The 21,775-nt window shown below is 35.5% G+C and overlaps 2 protein-coding genes across 10 annotated transcripts in view; one reads left to right on the top strand and one right to left on the bottom strand.

Moving 5' to 3' along the window:
• The first annotated feature begins 5,249 nt into the window (after nt 1-5,249).
• LOC125679311 (uncharacterized) lies at nt 5,250-14,048 on the top strand. The gene is made up of 3 exons (XM_048918440.2): nt 5,250-5,394; nt 9,190-9,300; nt 9,486-14,048. Exons 1-3 carry the CDS (start codon nt 5,293-5,295, stop codon nt 9,573-9,575), a joined length of 303 nt encoding a protein of 100 aa, XP_048774397.1. The 5' UTR covers nt 5,250-5,292; the 3' UTR covers nt 9,576-14,048.
• Nucleotides 10,267-21,775, bottom strand: part of LOC125679297 (brain tumor protein-like) — a 93,998-nt gene continuing 82,489 nt past the window's right edge. For 2 of the 9 annotated variants that reach the window (XR_008800044.1, XM_056154444.1), the window contains exons 14-15: nt 13,571-13,668; nt 10,267-13,460 (exon numbers count right to left, since the gene is read on the bottom strand). Coding sequence is in view for 4 of the 9 variants with exons in the window: in XM_056154444.1 (XP_056010419.1) it covers nt 13,446-13,460; nt 13,571-13,668 (113 nt within the window). In the remaining 5 variants the exon portion in view is untranslated. Of the gene's footprint in view, nt 14,204-21,775 lie in introns of all 9 variants that reach the window. The other 7 variants (XM_056154443.1, XM_056154441.1, XR_008800042.1 and 4 more) reach the window with 6 other exon arrangements.

A 21,775-nucleotide genomic window follows, 5' to 3' on the forward strand; every position in this document is an offset into this window, starting at 1 on the left:
GCATAAAGGTAAATTATTACAGACACTACTGAAGTCATGTACCCCTATGTAGATTTTTATGAAATTCATTGAAAACAGTTATTTGTTGTTATTTCAAAATAAAAACAAGAAAATTGTTTAATTGCATTTATTTATCAAGAAACATGTTAATAACTAAAACACATGTCATTTTCAATATGTTCATCAAGTTTTAGAATAATAAGTGCAGAATTATTGAATTAGCGTTATTCTCCAAAATGTTAAAAAACGAATAAAAGTGGACACAATTTCCTTATAGCATGGTTTACATATCATTTTTTCTGTTTATATTAGTAAATGTACATCTATTATAGTTATTTATGAAAAAAATCCATACCTTTCCTTAATAATTTCAAATTTATAGCTTCTAGAGTATGTATACCCCCATAAAAAACCGAAGTCTGGCACCATACAGCTGAGCTATTCAAAATCACTCATGGATTAAAATGTTATGTAATTTCACGAAAAGACACAGATAATGATTCCTTATCACCTTGGTAAAATGTTTGTGAAAAATAAAGGAAATCTATCGCATTATGGACTTGATAAATAATTTATTGAAAATGGAGTTATTGTCCTTGGATTCAATATTTTGAAACATATCATTGACTATTCAAATATAACTAAAACTTTTGAAATATTTTATGGCTGACAATTTTTTTTAAAAATAATTATTGAAAAAGACTCCAACAAAATTTATGTTCCATTCATTAAATCATTGACTTTGCAAAATCTTATGACGTCACAGGAGTGTGGAACTACATTAATTCTTACGTTTGATTCATTAGATTTAATCATCAATGTTTCGATTTACCCGCACAAAAAAAATTACTATCATGAATTTTTCAATCTTACAAAAATGCACAGGTAATGCAGGTAACACAGATAACATCCTGTGTATTTGGGACAGTATATACAAGCTAGCAGGGTTTCCTTGGGCTTGGGTCTTCACATCAGCCTTAAATTAGCTCCGCCCCACACTTAACTTACCTGAGGAAACCGACGGGTTGAAAAACTCAGCCTTTAACTTACCTGATGAAAACCGACCAATTGAAAACCTCAGCCTTTAAACTTTAAAGACCAAAAAAAAAACACCATACGGTTGCTCCACGTATCACTGAATGTGGGCGGAGCTTATCCATGGTCAATGTTATTTACCTGGAATTTACCTGGCCAAGAGACCCGTTGTTGTGTATATTTTTATGATATACACAGGAAATTTCTCAGGTTATTACAAATTATGCTTAGTGTCTTGATTTGTGCAAAAAAAAAATAAATTTAAATTTCTACCTACATGCATACCGCATTTCTATTTCCTGTAAACCTTGGTCATATTTATGTATTGCAAATGACAGGTTTAGCCCATTTCTAAACCTTAGCTTTTTAATGTGCTGCGCCAATAAATAATTGTTCATGTTTTTATAAATATAAAGCCACAATAAATCATTAATAGAAAATATTCCAATAACTTATGTTTGTTTGGTTTTTTTTATTATTATTATTGTTTGATTTCTGATTGTTTAATCTATAATACATGTATAAAGATGGAGAGAGAAAATACGATGATAAATTGCATTGTATAGGGGACATTAGAAATTAAAATATTCTAGGTGCGAGTCAATGCTATCAAAACTCAGGTATACTGGGGCTTTCCTTGAGATCTCAAGACTGCTGGTCATCATTAGCCATGATTGTTATCAAAACATCTTTCTCAGGTAGCTGTAGACCATGGTCTCTGCAAATGTCAATCAACCTAAGCTCTATTGTTAAAAGTTTGATTGACCAGTGGCTTATCATTGATTAGGACACAGGTAAAATTAGGGGGCGTTAACTTAAAGTTGGGTCTTTAAGTTAACACCCTCAAATTGTTAGGCGTCTGTCAATCAAACATTTAACAATAGATCTCAGGTGGAGTGACATCTGTAGAGACTGTGGTCTTGAGGGACCCCAGAGAGGTGTTTTGATAAAAATAACGACCAGTACCTACTGGCATTCTTTAAATCTTGAGGGAGCCCTGTATTCTAGAGTTTTGATAGCATTGACCTGTCCACAACTGCTATTTTCCCATAATTCAATTGTTTTTAAAAAGACCCCTGAACAATGCAATTTTAATATAATTGTAATTTCCCCTCTCTATATACATGATATATACATGTATTATGAATTAAACAATCAGAAATCAAACAATAATTTGCCCATTAATTTCTAAAACTTGTAATTTATTGAAATAATTTATATTATCAATTTATGATAGTTCTATATTTATAAAAGAAATTATTCATTGAGCCAATGACTGAAAGTAAAAGAGAGAAAGAGGGGGTGGTGTAGACTCTATGTCATCTAGCCATAGGGATACAACCATTGTACAAACACTATGACCCGAGTTCTAAACACTGCAGACGGCCCTGAGACCCTTCCTGTGTACATCAAAAGTATACACAGCACCCTGATCTCTCAGCCAGGTAAATAACAATGACCATAGATGAGCTCCGCCCACATTCAGTGATCCGTGAAGAAACCGTTTGGTATTATTTTTGGGTCTTTAAGAGTAAGTGTTATGGGTCAGAATATCCCTTGATAGCACAGCAGAAACTACTAACAAAGGCAATTAAACAATTTATAAGATTGTAAGATTATATTATTTATTTATGATTAATGAAAGAAAATTATATAACAAAGTACAAACTTACGACAGGTGAACAATAATTAAGTCTGTGACGAGCTGAATCTACACACAAAGATTAATCACAAATTAGCTGTTAATATACGGTACCAATGAAATCCTAAATAATCCTAGTTCCCAGTAATATAATCCAAATTCGTAAAGCGCTTGTTTAACAAGAGCTTTTTTTTTAGTCCCCTACCGACGAAGTGGAAGTGGACTTTAGGTTAGCTCTGTCCGTCTGTCTGACCAATCTCATAATTTCGATAAAAGGTGAAGATAACAAACAGTGATCAATCTCATAATTCCAACAAAGAATACAAAATTAAGATTAGGACCCCTGGACACTCTGGAGGTGGGATCACGGCTGAGTTTTACTAAAGATCGTAAACTCAAATGTAGACGTAACTTACAAGTTGTTGTTGTGGTCGTCGTCGTTCTGCATTAACAATTGAACATTTTCAACTTCTTCTTGATAACTACCAGTCCAATTCTGTTCATATTTGGTATGAAGCATCTGTGGAACAAGGGGGACATAAATTGTAAATTTCAGGACTCCAGCACCCCTGGGGCCCTAGGGGCGGGGCAAAAACTGCCTAAAATTGACATCTTCTTTAGTGTTATTGATACTAAATTGAAACTAAATGGATATTTAGAAAAAACAGGTAGTCCTTTACCAAAATTGTAAATTTGATGATCCCAGGGGTAGGGGTTTTGGTGTCAGGATGGGGCCAAAATGGTCAGTTATTAAATGTGTGAACAATAGACATTTTTAATTTCTTCTTGATAACTATCATTCAATTTTTTTTTCAGATTTGGTATGAAGCATCTGTGGGACAAGGGGGACATAAATTGAAAATTTCAGTATTCCTGGGGCTTTGGGGGCGGGGCAAAAACTGCCCAAAATTAACCAATTTTCAAAAATCTTCTTCTCTAGAACCACACTTGTTTATGAAAAACTAAATGCATAGTGATGTAGAGCAGGAATTCCTCTATCAAAATTGTAAATTTCATGATCCCCAGAGTAGGGGTTCTCACCTCAGGATGGGGCCAAACTTGGTAAATAGTATTTATGTGCAAGTTTGCTGATACTGTATAAAATCTAAATGCATACTTAGGAATAGCAGAAAAGGATGTACAAAAAACTGGTGAATTTCACAACCCAGCTAGGGTTATAACTTTAAGATGAGTCCAAATTAGTCATATATTTTGATGTTTTAATGTTAATACACCTATTATATTATGTAAAGTCTTTCATCAGTGTATGCACTTTTGAGGGCAGTGAAGTTTTAAGAACACATCTTGTTTTATACTGTTGCTGAATATTAGAATTTAGCTTAGATATTCAGAACAGGAAATCTATTCTAGATTTCATAGCCCTTGGGAGTAGTGATACATTTTCACTAGTATTCAGGTGACTGATGTTCCTACATGTATTCTCTATTCCAGTTTACATGAAAGAAAAAATAGAGGACAGCGATATTGAAGATAGTAAATAAAATTTGATGCATATCTATTGTAGAACACTTGTTTTTCATAGAGAACACAAAGATCCGCTTAAAAAAAATAATCGAAATAATTTTCTGTCCCATTCCTATATTTCAGACCACTTCTATATTGATTTAAGAAATGAAACTTATGATTCTTTGTTTGATGCATGTATCAAACGAAACACTGGCGTAGTGCATTGATGAAAAAGTTTTCCGTCCAATGTTTCGTTTGATACATGCATCATAAGTTTTATTTCTCATCATTTAATTATGTTTTTAAGGTAACTCCATACTCGCAGTTTTATCTGATACAAGTTTAAGATGTGTATTTATTTCCATTCATTAGAGTTAAAACTAACAAATTATCAAATAAAATACATAGGTCATCACACTTTTTAAGATGTGAGACGTACATAATCAGAATCATATATCACTGTCAGAAAATTGCAATTTTCATTAAACAGCGTTATCAAAATCTCATAAAAACTGGTTATGACGATATAGTAGCATTCATAACAATTTCATGAAACTGTATCTTCACAAAAATATACAAAATGTATGTAAAAAATAAAGGAAATCACCGCATAATAGACTTGATAAAGAAATCAATAGAAACAGAGTTATTGCCCTTGGATTCAATATTTTGAAACGTATTATTGATTATTCATCTATAACTTAAACTTTTGAAATATTTCATTTTTAACAAGATTTTTTATAATAACTATAGGAAAAGACTCCAACAAAATTTATGTTCCTATCATGCATAAATCTAAATAAATCATTGATTTTGCAAAATCTGATGACATCACAGGAGGGTGGAATTACTTTAAGATAGAAAAACATGTTGCTAAATCATCACTTTAAAAGTTATTAGATGATAGAGATTTCAATATAGAAATACTAGGGACCTACTTATTCCAACATATGAAAAACATCAGTGTTATTTTATGTGCTTGTTATGGATAAATTTAAACACTGGCTGTGCTCTCCCCAACAGTAGCACTGTAAACATATTAGCACTACTCCAGGAGAGACATACACAAAATATTTACTTGCTTCTCTTTTATGTCTGTTACAGCTACCACCGTTTTCTTTTTACTTACTGTTACATTGTGGTGGAATATGGAAGCAGATGATCAAGGAGAAACAGGCAGGTCTGTCGGTACAAAATGTGACAGAGATAATTCTGACCAGCAAGAATCCAGAGGCAAAGACAAATCAAAGGTAGCTAGCTGTACATGTGAGATTATATGAAAATCAAAATCCTTGTCCGAAGTCACATGACTATAAAAAGCACAAAATATAGAAAATGTGTAATGATCTATCATTTCACCCTAATATAACAAAGTTTTCACATTCATTGTTAATTTGGAAGTGTTGTTGTTGACATTTTATACAACTAATTTCGTCTCCAATGTAATGATTGGAGTTGTTTACATTGATCAATGTTGGTTAATATATGTATTGCTATATAAGTAAAAAACAAAACAAAAACAAAAAAAACCCAACAAAACAACTAAACTTAATTAAAGTGCTTTTGCATAAAATTCAAAGCTATTTATAGGATAAGATTTCAAATATGGCTTCCCCAAGTGCAAAATTTTAACAAATGATAGCTTTTAGGAAGCATTATTTGAAGGGTAGATTTGACTTGGTATGAATTGGATTAGACTTCAGCCTAAATTAGTAGAGCTAACAGGTATGGCATGACTTGCATCACTTTGAAATAGAACTTCATGAGTCACAAATGTAATTATGACACTCGGACATTTTAGTTTGTTTCTCCTTTTTGCTTACAAAAATGTGAACTTTCTTTCTTGGATAATAAATCTAAGAAAGAAAGTTTGCATTTTCGTGGATGTTGCAGGATAACCTCCGAGGTCGAGAAATGTTGTTTTGAAAAATAGCAGCCCTTTAATAGAAACTTTGAACTTGCTCATATCTTTTGAATGTTGAGTGATACATATTTCATGTATGCATTCCTTGTGACAAGACATTTGTTTTGACACCAGAATTTTTCACTTTGTAACCTTGACCTTGGATTTTAACTTACTTTATGGAAAGTTAATCTAGGCAATATCTTCTGAAATGTTTAAGGTAGGGCTTTCGTATTTTGTACATAGATTAGTTATGGCAATACCTTACATTTAATTCCATGATTTTTATTAGGTCACCGGAGCTGAAGGCTCAAGCGAGCTTTTCTGATCAAAAGTTGTCCATTGTCTGTGAGAGTCTGTCGTCGGTGTCGTCGTCGTTGTAACTTTTCACATTTTCATCTTCTTTTCCAGAACCACTAGGTCAATTTCAATCAAACTTGGCACAAAGCATCTTTGGGTGAAGGGCTTTCAAGTTTGTTCAAATGAAGGGTCATGCCCCCTTCAAAGGGGAGATAATCACAAAAATGCAAAATTAGGTTAGGGTCATTTAAAAATCTTCTTAAGAACCACTGAGCCAGAGGAGCTGACATTTACATGAAAGCTTCCTAACATAGTGCAGATTCAAGTTTGTTCAAATCATGGCTCCCGGGGGTAGGTTGGGGCCACAATAGGGGATCAAAGTTGTACATAGAAATATATTGGGAAAATCTTATTCTCAAGAACCACTGAGCCAGAAGAGCCTGAGATTTACATGAAAACTTTCCTGACATTGTGCAGATTCAAGTTTGGTCAAATCATGTCCCCCAGGGGTAGGTTGGGGTCACAATAGGGGATCAAAGTTTTACATGGGAATAAATAGAGAAAATCTTTAAAAATCTTCTTCTCAAGAACCAATGGGCCAGAAGAGCTGAGATTTACATGAAAGCTTCCTGACATAGTGCAGATTCAAGTTTGATCAAATCATGGCCTTCGGGGGTAGGTTGGGGCCACAATAGGGACTAAGGTTTTACATGCAATTATATATGGAAAGTCTTCAGATATGGGCAAAGGTGACTCAGGTGAGCGATGTGGCCCATGGGCCTCTTGTTTTTTAACTTGTGGCTTTATAAGTTTTAAGAACACGTCTTGTTATACCCGCACTTTCTAAAGAAAGCTCGGGTACATATTGTTGTTACCCTGGTCCGTCCGTCCGTCTGTCACACTTTCTTCTTCCTCAAACTGCTCTTTTATTTCAAGTGGTAACCAATTGATCTTTTGGAATATGATAGGTGGTGTACTGTAGATATATGATAAGGTTTTAGAATATTCAATTTTACCCTGGGGGCAAAACGGGGGTCAAAAAATGATGTTTTTTCAACAAAAACCTGGTTCCCAGAACTCCTCCTACATTTCATGCAGTAGCCCAATCATCTTTTGGAAGATGATTGGTTGGGTCCTGTAGATGTGCAATAAGGTTTCGGAATTTTTAGGTCACCTGAATCATTCAGGTGACCTATTGCTATCTGTTTTTGTCCGTCGTCGTTCGTTAACATTTGAACATTTTCAGCTTCTTCTCTGAAACCCCTGAACCAATTTCAACCAATTTTGGCATATAGCATCTGTGGGTGGAGGGGAACAAAAATTGTGAAATTCGTGGTCCCTGCCCCCCTGGGGCCTGAGGGGTGGGGCAAAAACCATCAAAATGAGTGTAATTTTAAAAAATCTTCTTTACTCCTGGACATCAAGAAGCCAAACTGTGGGCATAATTATAATGAGCGTTAAGCCCTCTACCAAAATTGTGAAATTCATGGCCCCTGAGGCAGGGGTTCTTGTGTTAGGGTGGGGCTCTATTGGTCATATAGTGAAAATGTAGAAATTCTTTGAAAATCTTCTTATATTGGTTTTATCTAAGGAGTAAATAACCCTTTTCTTTATGATGTCTCAGACCTAGGTTTTTTAAAAAGGATTATTGATTGAACATAAAAATGACACATGTACTTCATGACCACATAGCTATTCAATGTTTCTTCCATCCAAAAGTAAAATTCTTATATTTAAACACAAACCTAATTCAAACATTGGAAGGTTGTTACATGATACTCAGGTGACCTATAAGGCCCCTGGGCCTCTTGTTATTTTCACCCTGGGGGCCAAATGGGGGTAGAAAATGATGCTTTTTAACACAACCCTGGTTCCCAGAACTCCTCTTTCAATTTACACAGTAGCCTAATAATCTTTTGGAAAATGATTGCTGGTGCCCTGTAGATGTGCAATAAGGTTTTGGAATTTTCATTTTCACCCTAGGGATCAAATAGGGGTCGAAAAATGACGATTTTGTACAAAGAAACCCTGGTTCCCAGAACTCCTCTTACATTTTACACAGTAGCCTAATAATCTTTTGGAAGATGATTGCTGGTGTCCTGTAGATGTGCAATAAGGTTTTGGAATTTTCATATTGGCCCTAGGGGGCAAATAGGGGCCGAAAAATGACGTTTTCTATCACAAAGCTTGTCACTTAAACTCCATCTACATCTTTAGGAATAGTCGCATGATATTCAAGGAGCTGAATAGTAATGTCCTTATTTCTGCTTTCAGTCTTGTTAGGGTTGCTCTGTGCGATTTGCTCCATTTTCAAGCCACTCTTCGATTGGTCGTTCAATAATTTCAAGAACATGAAAACAAATTGAGCCTTATCACTTACCTTCAAACCCCTGGAAATTCTTTAATTGTACATATCTTTGATTGAATTGTACCTTTCTTTTAAATCAGTTGTACCTATCTTTAGATGATTTAAAGATTGGAATGTTCAATTTAATCTTTCTGTAAATGAATAGATATAGGTGTAATTCAGTTACAGATAGGTGTAATTCATGGTAGGTTCAATTGTTTGCAGATAGGCATACTTATTTATACTTCTCTTTAAAATTCAATTATACCTATCTTTAATTTATTTGGAGATAGGTACAAATATTTGAATATGTGTTAATTTGGCATTTCGTATCATATAGCATTGATACATTCCACACACTGGTAAAGCTGTTAGCTACAAGGGGGGTTGAAATACTTGATAGTTTGAAGATGATTATATGAATCTGTATTTAATTGCATTAATATGAAACCCTTGAATGTTTTATTGGATACGTTAAGAAATGTGAAATTTCAGGTTTCTGCAACACAGTCTGATTATGCTGCACATAAAGGTGAAGGCTATGACCCCTCTGACCCCGGACTTCGTCCAAGCCTTCTTGAGGAAGTTCTAGCACAGAAAAAACTGGTTTGTAAACAAGTACATGGTTTAAAAAACCACACAGATAGTGATTCGGGGAAAATTCAATTCAACTAGAAGAATTAGATAATGGTAGGAAAAAGTGTATAGGCTAGAGGGAGGTTCCTTCACCTTCAGTTCCAAAATGTTTTTAATCATAAAAAGCTGCACTGTTTACCTCTTTGATGTTTCAGGAGCTAATGAGATCCCCAGAAGTCATGAGATTCCTTCAGAGTCAACAAGCACAGAAGACAGAGAGGGGCAAAACTCAAAGCAAGGAGTAGACAGAGGCTGGATCATCCATTAAGTCATTCATTCCTTGCTCTTTTTTTTTTTTTTGGACCTGTGTTTCATTGTGAATTGAAAAATTGACTTGGAGACAAAGCTGAACATATGCATTGTGTGCTGTTACATTTTAATGATGATTCTTAAAACTGTTTCATAATGACTCGAAAATCCCAGATAGATTTTCTATGACGTATTTTTTTGTGTGTTGGAAGATTAATATACGCATGGAAAAAAAGTCTTCTTTTTTTTCTCTTAGCCTAAGCATGTGGATTGGTTCCTTACTATAAGATCAGGATATAGGGCTCACGGCGGGTGTGACTTGTCGACAGGGAATGCTTACTCCTCCTAGGCACCTGATCCTCTGGTATATCAAGGGGTCCGTGTTTGCCCAACTATCTATTTTGTATTGCTTATAGGAGTTATAAGATTGATCACTGTTCGTTATCTTTCCCCTTTCATAAATAGCAGTTTTCATGTTTGACGTTATTTTTTTAAGAGCATCACTTGATCTCTTAAAACGTGAAACCACTATCAGTAAATGTATTCATTATCATTCTTTTTCAAAGATAAGATATGATATTTTGAGGAGAGTTTATAGTCAATATCTATGCCTCTATCTATTGATTCAAATGTCTATTACAAAGGAAATTAAGTTACATTAGTTTAACATAATTTTCAAACTAAACAGTCTTTGAACTTTTAATAAGGAGACTAACATGGTTTTCTAACAATTGAACACAATCCGATTCAAGGTCAACCACTTCACTGACAAAAAATGCTAACAAATAGACACATTGAAATAATGTTGCCTCATAGAATGAATGTGCTACATGTGGCAATGTATTTATGATATGAAACAATAGCTGCAAGGTGAATTCTGACTGGGGGATTGTTTGACATTGTTATTCTGGACAGATCTACAATTCAAAGAAGGATGTGATCCATTACATTTCACACAAATATGTAACCCTGAAAGTTGTAGGAGTAGCATTTAAAATATTTAGGGGAATTCTGATTATTGTTTTGCATCGTGGGTTGCATATAAAACAGCCACAGTTCAGCGTCAACAGAATCCCAACTGAGATTTGAATCAATGGATTTTTTCAGCCTAAATTGTATGTCATAATCCCTCCAACCAAAGCTCTGCATCTTTTCTAATTGTTGCCATGTAACGAAACAAATATAGCTTGTGCAGGGTGCTTGGCACAATAAATAGAGGCAAAAATAAAAAGGCATCAGTCCATTGTGAAATGGACCCACTTTTTTCATCTTTGTACTTAAGTTTAACCTGAATTAAGCCGTCATGATAAACAATGTGATGCTGAATATCTGAAACTGGTTCTTTGATTAACAATTTGTTCAGGACAATATACTCATTATTCCAAAATTTTTCTTTCAATGTCTGAGAGATATGAGCCCGAAGCGTTGATGATACACTCTGAACCTGAGAATTTATACCTGATGTAGTGCTGCTGCTGGTACATGTAACTGTGGCTCCACTGCCTGCTGGGTGGGTACAGACTGTACAGCAGGGGTTGCCCACTACGATCTCATAAACAGGCTGTAGGGGTACCGCTGTTTTTATGAATTGTCGGTTCCAGTTTATTTCATCAGCAGCACTGTAAACATGACAAGTCAGGAACAGTTAAGTTTGGAGTCATATAGATTTGAGCCCGTTCTTTCACAAGAAGGAATTGAGAAAAGAAGACGTTCATTAGAGTCGCAGACCAAGCAGACGGTACACGTTTCTTCATACAAATGTCCCGAACCTCAACTTGTCATTACGCAGATGATGAATCCACAATTTACATAACCTTTTCTTTTCAGATTCAGATGACTTGGTTGGGTCAAGAATTTCGAGGAAAAAAATTCACATCTCCCCTTCGCAATAGTGCAATTAACAGCTTGACAGGAAGCATCAACCTATTAATTCGTAAAATCTACCATATCACATGCATATCGTAGAATCTCATCAAAACCAGAACAGACTGTGTGACGTCAAAATTATTGATTTTTGATGATGTAGTGCTAGTTGCTGGTACATGTAACTGTGGCTCCACTGACTGTTGGGTGGGTACAGACTGTACAGCAGGGGTTGGGGCATCTGCGATCTCATAAACAGGCTGTAGGGGTACTGATTGGGCACGTGATCCATGGCTGACTATGTAACTTCTTCCTGAAACTGAGGTAGCTGCCTCTGAATTAAGACTGGCAACTGACGTGGGAATGTTAAGAGTCAATGGATGATGCGGAAGCCTTGGTGGTTACTGTGGTAACTACTACACAATGATCAAGGGATGTCTTTGCCGATGGACGGGCATATGGGCTCTTTGCCTTAGATGCTCTCGTTTTATGGTCTCTCAACATGGTTCATGAAACAAAAGAAACTGCATAAATATTTTTTATTATTTTTTATACCCCCGAAAGAAGTTCAGGGGGGGTATATAGGAATCACTCTGTCTGTCCGTCCGTCTGTCTGTGCAGATTCGTGTCCGGGCCATAACTGCTTTGTTCTTTGACTTAGGCATACCATATTTGGCACACATGTTGATCACCATGAGACGATGTGTCGAGTACCTTCATGACCTCTATATGACCTTGACCCTTGACCTCAAGGTCAAAACTATAAGTTTTTTACAATGGATTTGTGTCCGGACCATAACTTCTTTGTTCTTTGACATAGGCATATCATATTTGACACATGAGTGTATCACCATGAGATGATGTGTCATGTACCTTCATGACCTCCATATGACCTTGACATCAAGGTAAAAATTAAAGGTTTTTACAATGGATTCGTGTCAGGGCCATGACTTCTTTGTTCTTTGACATAGCCATACCATATTTGACACATGAGTGTATCACCATGAGACGATGTGTCGGGTACCTTCATGACTTCTATATGACCTTGAACTTTGACCTCAAGGTCAAAATTGATCATAGGGTTTTGACATAATCATACCATAATACATGGGTGTATCACCATGAGATTATGTGTCATGTACATTCATGACCTCTTTATGACCTTGACCTTTGATCTCAAGGTCAAAATTATAGGTTTATGCCATGGATTTGTGTTCGGACTATATCTTCCATTTTCTTCTACAAAGGCATACCATATTTTTACACTCAGGAAAGAGGTAATTTATACCTATTAACAACACCCTTTGGGAGATTGGGGTAAGCGGGGGGTATTCTTAGTGAACATTGCTCACAGTACCTCTTGTTTTTTATTATTTTCATTTCTTTTACTTTTATTAGTTTAGCATAATATATATTTCATTGAGACTGTAATTTACTTCTGTTAACTTCACTGAATTATTTTGGAAAGCTTTTTTCTTTCTTCTTTTTTTTGGCTGACCTACCAGGCTGAGCTGATTTTATTCAAAATAAAATAATATTCATTAAAGGTTGAATAAAACGACTAAATTTCACATTAAACAATTCAATTAATTTATCCTATGTAACGTCCGATTAATTTCACAAGCTCATTTTACCTTTATCCTCGTGATGCTTCAGATCAGTTTCTTAGTTAAATTTCTGCCACCTTGCAGCTTTCTTGTTCAGCAGGAAAAGGATGTTACACTTGAGCATGCATAAGTATAAAATACTACGAGTTATCATTCTTCCTATTAATAGAGATGTTTCTGAACATGAATCTGCAGGTCTATTAATTTTGCCAATATGTTCTTACCAAAATTACTCACCTTTGACCTGACCCAAAACTTCTCAGAAGTTTTACTTTCACATCATGTAGTACAGTTCTTAATGAGCATTTTCATACCAAAAAATACATACCCATCCAGCAAGGTGTGAGAATTTGTTTACATTGAAGTCAAGCACATGCAAAATCAGCTGGTCAAAAGCTAAATCACCCACATCTACAACAAAAATTAAAAAAAATATTTAAATTCTTCTTTCATGTTTTTTACTCCCAACATTTCAAACACAATACTTGAATTTACACTTCACAAAAAATTGGAGAGCCTACCTCATAAGGAAAGTCCCATAATACAAGCAAAGTTCCCGGAATTATTTTCTTTCGGCCATGATTCAACATGAACCTCCACATAAATATAGTGATGCAACCTGCAATAAAAATATGGTTTCTTTAAATTTTAATAAACTTCATAAAAAAGAAGTTGAATGATATGTATGTGTGACTGTACATTCATTTTTTTTTTTTAAATTTCTGATCTTTATGAAGTGGAACAGGCATATGAGGTGTGTTTGGATGAAATTGAGCCCATTTTGAGCAATTCTGATAGAAAATGTATGTGTGTGAAATTTGGATTTTTCACCTATTTGTAATTGATGACAGTGATTTTTTTTTATATGGAAGGCCTTCCCTTGTATGTAGGAAAATTGTTGGTGATTTTATGTGGTATATTTATATTCTATTGAGATTTGATGTGTAAAATTTGCAATTGAAATGTGATGATGTTCTTAATTAAACTTATCATATTTAATTAATGTGTTGATCAATTTCTTTGAAATATAGTTAATTAGTATCATGTAGAATTATCTTATCTTTAATTGTAATGGAAAGATGGAGAACATTATTCACTCCACCCAGCAAGGCATTCTGATTTTCCTGGACATGAGCTGTCAATTAAGGGGGGTCCTGTAGAAACAAGATAATACATATTGTCACTTATGGAGATGTTAAGCATCCAAACATAAAACTCAATCATTAGACTTCAGATAACAGAAAGAGAAAGACAAAACTAGCATTACAGTCATAAATTAGTAAAAATGAAGGGGAAAAGGCAAAAAGTGGATATTTCAGAGTAAAAGATGGCCACCGCAGAGGGTCAGCCCATGGAGAATGGGAGAGAAGGGGAAAAGAGATTACCTACATTAGGAAACAGACTCTGAAAAAAGTCAGTAAAACGGGAGCATGCATATTACGAAATAAGGGTTATTTCTTTTCAGTTTTATGGATATGTGCAACATAAACACATCTGTAAGGCTAATAACGAGGAATGAAATGGGCGTCTTTTTCTAACCATGTCCTCAAGTAAGAAACCCCAAAAATTTCCAGACGTCTGACTTGGCTTACCCTGGGTAGGGATATATATCAAGTTATCAACTAATCCGATACTCCCGACTCTTACCCCCGCTATTATATCGTGACAAGTGCGGGGGAAAGTCAGAATGGACTCCACATTGTAAAGTGGGAATTCAGCGACACCAGCATGTGTTGCTACATTGCCTGCCTGTTTCAAATCATTACACAAAGTTTCAGTCGAACCTGATTTGCTCCCCAACCAAATTGCTTGTGATTTTGAATATTTAAACGTAGCCCAGAAATCATTCTAAACATATCAATAACTCTCATAGATTCTCTTAGTGATTTTTCACTGTCATCTAACGTTAAAAAAGAGTCGTCCGCATACTGGCCTAATTTGTTTTCTTTTCCAGCCAGTTATACCCTTAATGTTTCGATTTCCTTTAAGTGCTATTGCCAACAGTTCTACTGTAATAATAAAGATATATGGTGCCAATGGATCTCCTTGTCTACAGCCTCGTTCAAGACTGAAGAATTTAGATAAATTTCCATTGTTAATGATACAACTGGTACTAGAGGTGTAGAAAGTAAGAAACCATTTTACAATAGATTCCCCAAAATTGAAGGACCTGAGTGTCTTTACAATAAAATCCCATTCCAATGAATCAAATGCATTTTCAAATTCTAAAAATAATAACAATCCTGGCTGATTTTCCTTTTTAAGATAATCAATCAAATCATACAAAAAAAACCGAGTGTTTACACCACTAAAACGTACCTTTATAAAACCCTTCTGAGTGTCACTTATGATACTTGTTAGTACTTTCTTTAAACGATTTGCTATGGCACTAGAACCAATTTTGTAATCAAAACATTTAATGATATGGATCGCCAATTTTTTTTAATATAGCGTCTATCTTTTTATTCTTTGGGAATACAAGTTATTACACCTTGGGATTGAAACTGGGACAAAACTCCAATCTGGTATCCCTCATTTAATGAACGAATCACAAACGCAAAAATGTCTTTCAGAAAAATTTGTAAAACTCAACTGTAAGACCATCTGAACCTGTGATTTTTTTTATTTTTCATATTCTCTAATGCTTCACTGCACTCCTGTAGTCTCAGTATACCTTCACAATTTTCTTTCTGTGAATTTGTTATTTTAACATTGTTTAAAAAAAAAAAAAAGCTGTCCTCACAGAGGGCTGCTTGACTATTATCTCCTGTATAGATCTGAGAAAAAAGTCACTTCTTTTGCTAAAATCTACGTATGTTCTGTAATATCGTTTCCATCTGAGCAAATGAGCTCGGATATAGTTTTATTTACAAATTTTCAATTTACAAAAATATTCTGACCGGGGGGGGGGGGTCCCATTTCATACCAAGTAGCCTTTGACCGTAACATTAAACCCTCAACATAGTTAGCCCTTGGATTTTGTAATGCTTGCTGCTTTTTTTCAAATAATTTTAAATTCTCTGCCTTTCCTGATGCATTTACTGCAGACTTCAATTCCAAAATTTCTTTTTGTAATAACTTCTTTTCTGTCTTAATTTTTTTGCTCTTTTAGATGAGTATTCTATTGAAACTGACCGAACTTTCATTTTGAGAATCTCCCAGAACAGCTGATCACTAACTCTAAAAATTTTATCTTCCCTTTGCCCCAATTCACCAGATACCATATACTACCCTGTCAAAATAACCAGTTTCCAATGATAATTGAGAATTAAATTTCCAGTAGCCCTTTCCCCTTTTAGTTTTAAATTTAAAAAAAAAATGCAGGATGGTCTGTTCTATAACCTGGAGTAATTTTAGTGTCAAGCATTTTACTAAAGAAAAGGGAACGAGAAGAATCATCAGATGAGGAAGACATCTCTCTAGCCGAACTTCCAAGGAGACTGCGAGTTAGACAACTAATGGACACAGATTAAAAGTGAGCATGGTGAGACTATGAAATCATCTCCTGAGTCGGAGTCTGACGAATTAAATTTAGATGAAAAAGACAATCATGAGTTCGAAATGCCCCTAACATACCCTGTAATGAAGACATGGAGGCGATATAGTAAGTCAAGGCTTTAAACCAATCTCCACACCGTGAAAACCAGTACCTAAACCTCGTAAGAAACAAATTGTTAAGGATTGCTTAGCTATGGTAATTGACGCGAACAAAGCCGTGCTAGCTGACGTGTTCAAGGCGTTAAACTAATTGTAAATAATGCTCTTATTGTAGAAGATGTAGATAATTGGAAAAGACGCTATTGTACTTAATATGCTTTTGTGTATAGCACGCGCAATTGATAGACGATACTGGGATAAATCTTTTCTGATATTTTGCAGTTACTTGCAGAAATGGCAAGTACGAAATTGGAAATATCTATCCTGTCCGGATACCTGATGTAGTATTACAAAACAAGAGATGTTTGTAAAGCACATATGCCTCCCATGGTGCAAAATTGAAAAGGGTTATACATACACACATCATTTAATTGATAGTAGCATCACCAATTCAAAATATTGAGCAGACAATATCTTCCTATGTCAAGAGTGGATTGACCATGTGACCTAAAAATCAATAGGGACCATCTACTCCTTATGCTGTACTAGTGTACCAAGTTGGATGTCAATCAAGCAAAGACAATATATCACTATGTCCAGTTTAACCCTTGATCTTTGACCATGCGACCTCAAAATCAATAGGGGTCATCTTCTTCTAAAGATATACCAGTGTACCAAGTTTGATATCTGTCAAGCAAAGGGTTCTAAAAATATTAAGCGGACAGTATATTCCTTAACCAGTTTGACTCTTGACCATGTGACCTTAAAATCAAAAGGGTCATCTTCTTCTAAAGATATACCAGTGTACCAAGTTTGATGTCTGTCAAGCAAAGGGTTCTCTAGACATTGAGTGGTCAGTATATTCCTATGTCCAGTTTGACCTTTGACCATGTGACTTCAAAATCAATAGGGGGCATCTATTCTTTAGGATGTACCAGTGTACCAAGTTTGACGTCTGTCAAGCAAAGGGTTCTCAAGATATTGAGCGGACAGTATATTCCTATGTCCAGAGTATATTGACCCTTGACCTGCAAAACAATAGGAGTCCTCTTCTACTCGTAACCAACCAACACATGAAATATCATTACGATCAAGTGAATTGTTCTCAAGATATTGAGCGAACAGGTGCAAAGTAATATGTCCCTCTTCTTTGAAAGGGGGGGGGGGATATACATATCATAGGCTAGTCAATGCCAAAGTAGAACAATGAAAAGTTAATTGAAAGACATTCAATAAATTTAAAAAGAAAAAAAAAAAAAAAAAAAAAAACCACACCCAAACACGAATAGAAGATATTTTTTTTAAATGAGCGCCAAAACTTTGAAACCAAGCTGTACAAGAAATCTTGCATTATTGAAGAAAGTGGATAAATTACCAGATTGCTCAGGTTTTCATGGATCCCTACAATTTCCCCCGTTTTACAACAGTGAAATTCATTTTAATCTGACAGATTCCTTTCAAAGTTACATCGACAAAATAGACACATACATTTTGTGGGATGGTTTTAATTAAGTCTATCCAGAAATCACTCAAATTGAAGTCCCTAACAAAGAGGTATAGCGCATTTGCTGACGATACGGCCGACTCAGAAATCTAAATGGAAAACACCGGTTTCCAATAATAGACTGGTGTGTAATATTCAAATATAAGGCCAACGTTTTTGATGTTTCGTTAACCAAGATAAATAACTGCCGCAGTTTAGCATTACTGACATTTATACGAGTCGTGCTTTCCTTAATAAACCATTTTCCTATTTGGAATGATGGACAGTACAATATTTTCATAGACCTGTGCATTCATATTACACAACAACCCTTTTACATATGGCATTACTTAACTCACTTTCATTGATTGAACACTTTTAAAAAGTATATTTCGTATGGGAGTAAAATCACTGCAGTCAATTTTGAATGTCCGACGCGTATTCTCGAAATATCACTTCGTTTTGGCGTTTCATTACGATGTTACACGAATTGTTTACTTTGTTTTGAATAGAATAAAGTTTACTTGTGTCACAGAAATCCCAATAGATTTGCCAAAGAGAATTCACGAATAGTTTAATCAGTGTAGGGAATTTTTATCTTTTGCCGCTTTGGTGTTGCCATGGATACCAATATGACTTGGGTTGTTTATTGACTGAAGACATGACAGGGAGTCTGAGAATGTCACAATTTTGACTCGAGATAGAAAAAACTCCTCGTCTTCAAACTGAACATTGACATATGGAAAAGAAACACAGATCCTAGTCCTTATACTAAGCAAAATATCAAAAGTTTTAACAAAACAAAACTTAAGGTCAACTTTGAAGCGACCTCGAGACCACACCCTTTGCCCCAGGATGATGCCTTGAACAATTTTTTTTTATCTACAACCTATCCTCATGCATAAGTTCGGTGATAATTTACCGTGGTTCTTGAGTAGATTTTTTAGCAACCACTACTTTTGTTTGCATTTTCCTAATTATCTTTCCTTGTTAAAGGGTCACAGCTCTAGTTTTAGTACAAATGAAAGCCCTTGGGCCAAGGATACCCTGTGATAAATTTGACAAAAATTGGTCAAGGGGTTCTTGAGATATAGCCCTTTCCCAAAAAGTTGACGAACACCGCACGCCAGACATATGATTAGCTCTTTGAGCCTTCGGCTCAGAAGAGCGAGCTAAAAACAATGTACTTCGCTTTAAGATAAACAGTCTATTTCATGAAAACCCCGACCAGTAAACAGGTAAATAGAACGTTCAATGGTTCACAATGCGATGCGCACACATGGTAAGGATACTTGCATATGTTGTTTATGTCACCACTTTGGTATCCATAGTTGTAACACGCATTTCAGAGATTTCTCATTATGCCTCATCCATGTATAATACGCTGGTACATGTAGTAGAAGTAGAGTTTGGCAATGCTAGTAGTACAGGAGCACTCACATGCAGACAGAACCAGTACATGGATTACGTGAATCGCCTCAATGAGTACACATTAGAGGTCACCTATAATAGTTGTTCATGGTCGGGATTTCTACATATACAAATACATCTTAACTCTATAACAGTATTAGATTAACGAAAATAATATATGTAACTGCATATATACAGAATATTTACACTGAGTAAATTATCGCAGGAACACACTGTCATTCCACACAGAAAAACGGCACCATCAACACCCAGAATAGCACCACCACACAGGACAGTTCTATAACCACACAGAATAAACGGCACCACCAACACACAGGTCATTTATGTGACCACACAGACCTGGCTTAAGCGCTCTCGTTTGAAGGACACACCTTCTCGACAACTCGTGCTGAACTGACGCACACTATAGAACTGGTTTTACAAAAACACGTGACCTCACTCTCGCCTAAATATAGTTACTCCCTCATACAGGTTATGGCGCACAATTAGGGACAAAATAAGTGACTGTACAAATTGCGACAGAGAATATAGTAAAATGTTTGTCATTAGAAGTTTTTATGTATTCAAACGCAAGATGATTAGCCTTTGCTTCGGCGGTATAAATTGTAGCTCCTAGACGTTCCGACTATTGTGTCACTGTAGTATGGCTCAAGGACGACCTCTTCCTCCAGGCCGGAGAAATCTCCCTGCACAAGATGACGATGTACAGGGATGATGTTTTTCTTATCGGTCATTATACTGCATCTTTGCTTGGTTTATTGTTGTTTTGACAACTATCTCCATACGAGATGCGGAACTTGTAATTAAAACCTCACGTGCAGTGATACCGTAGATTGAAATTACTACTTTGTTAACAAATTGTCAGCGAAGTTCCTATTTTACAATCTCTGTACCTGTATTTTCAGCACAAGGATGGACAGGTCTATTGCTCTGGCGCCGTAAACATTGGAATTGTGTCATAGGTGGACAGAGCCAAACGGAATGGTTTGTCCTTGGAAAATAATATAAATACCCATGTATTTTGAAAAAAGAGAAACGGAGAGATGCAGAAAGGGTCAAGAGTTGTTGGTAAACTCTGCACTTATAATAAAAGATGGAAAATTAACTTGTATTTGACAAAAAGGGTTACACACGTTTACTGCAACTGTACGTAACATTCACGTAAAGAAAAGCCAATCAAAATTTATTTTGTCCAAAGATTTTAGATTGATTTACTACTGTACGATATTTTTATTGCAATTTTGAGTACTGCATGGTGTTCTAAAACATTTAATTTCTTTGTGATGCCTTAGTATCGGAGGTGTACGCGTTACCCGCCGAAGCTACCCGCACAGGTAAATCGGAATCACTGATGTGCAGAGAAGCGTAGCAAAATAATAAATTTATTTCGTAAAGCGTAAAATCCATACCGCTCTATGCGCAAAATTCATCCCCTTATATACCATGTAAACATATAATAGAATATTCATATCCGTGGCATAGCTACATTGTTACACTGCAAGCACGTGCTTACAAATATTTTCGTTAAATTTTTATTACACATTATCCTCCGCTTCTGGAGGGGGGCATCTAATATTGCGGATGAGCAGAGAAATATGGCGGACAGAGAATTCTACTATATTTCTTAATTTATGTCAGAATACTCCTCCGACAACTGAATCAGATCTAGATCAGCTTAAAGTTTTAAACGGTAGGCAAAGCTGCGACACTAGCTGGTGTTGATTAATTCCTACTTTTCAATATATAGTCCGCTCCGACTCTCCCCCGCACATACCGCAATGGTAAGAATAAGAGGAATCTCGATTCCAATATCCATGATGACAACATTTAACGAGTGATAACGTCCCACTCGAGAATATTTCACTCATATATAGACGTCACCAATGCCGGTGAAGGGCTGCAAAATTTAGGCTTATGCTCGGCGCTTATTGCCTTTGAGCAGGGAGGGACCTTTATCTGCCACATCTGCTGTTCTTCCTTTTCAAATTTATTAATTAAAATACATATGTAGTCGATTCATTTATTGTGGGCTTGTGTTCATGGGACAATCAATTATACAAAATCAAATCGATAATCGAAATTGGTGAACCAAATGATTTACAATCGATTGTCGGCGACCTTTTTATCACGAATGCCTACATGTGTGTCAATGTCTCATCCTATTTCTCTTCAAGATGATAATTGGTTTTCTGTCAGAAATGTACTCCCTTTTACA

The sequence above is a fragment of the Ostrea edulis genome, chromosome 2, assembly GCF_947568905.1.
Source record: "Ostrea edulis chromosome 2, xbOstEdul1.1, whole genome shotgun sequence".
NCBI lineage: Eukaryota > Metazoa > Mollusca > Bivalvia > Ostreida > Ostreidae > Ostrea > Ostrea edulis.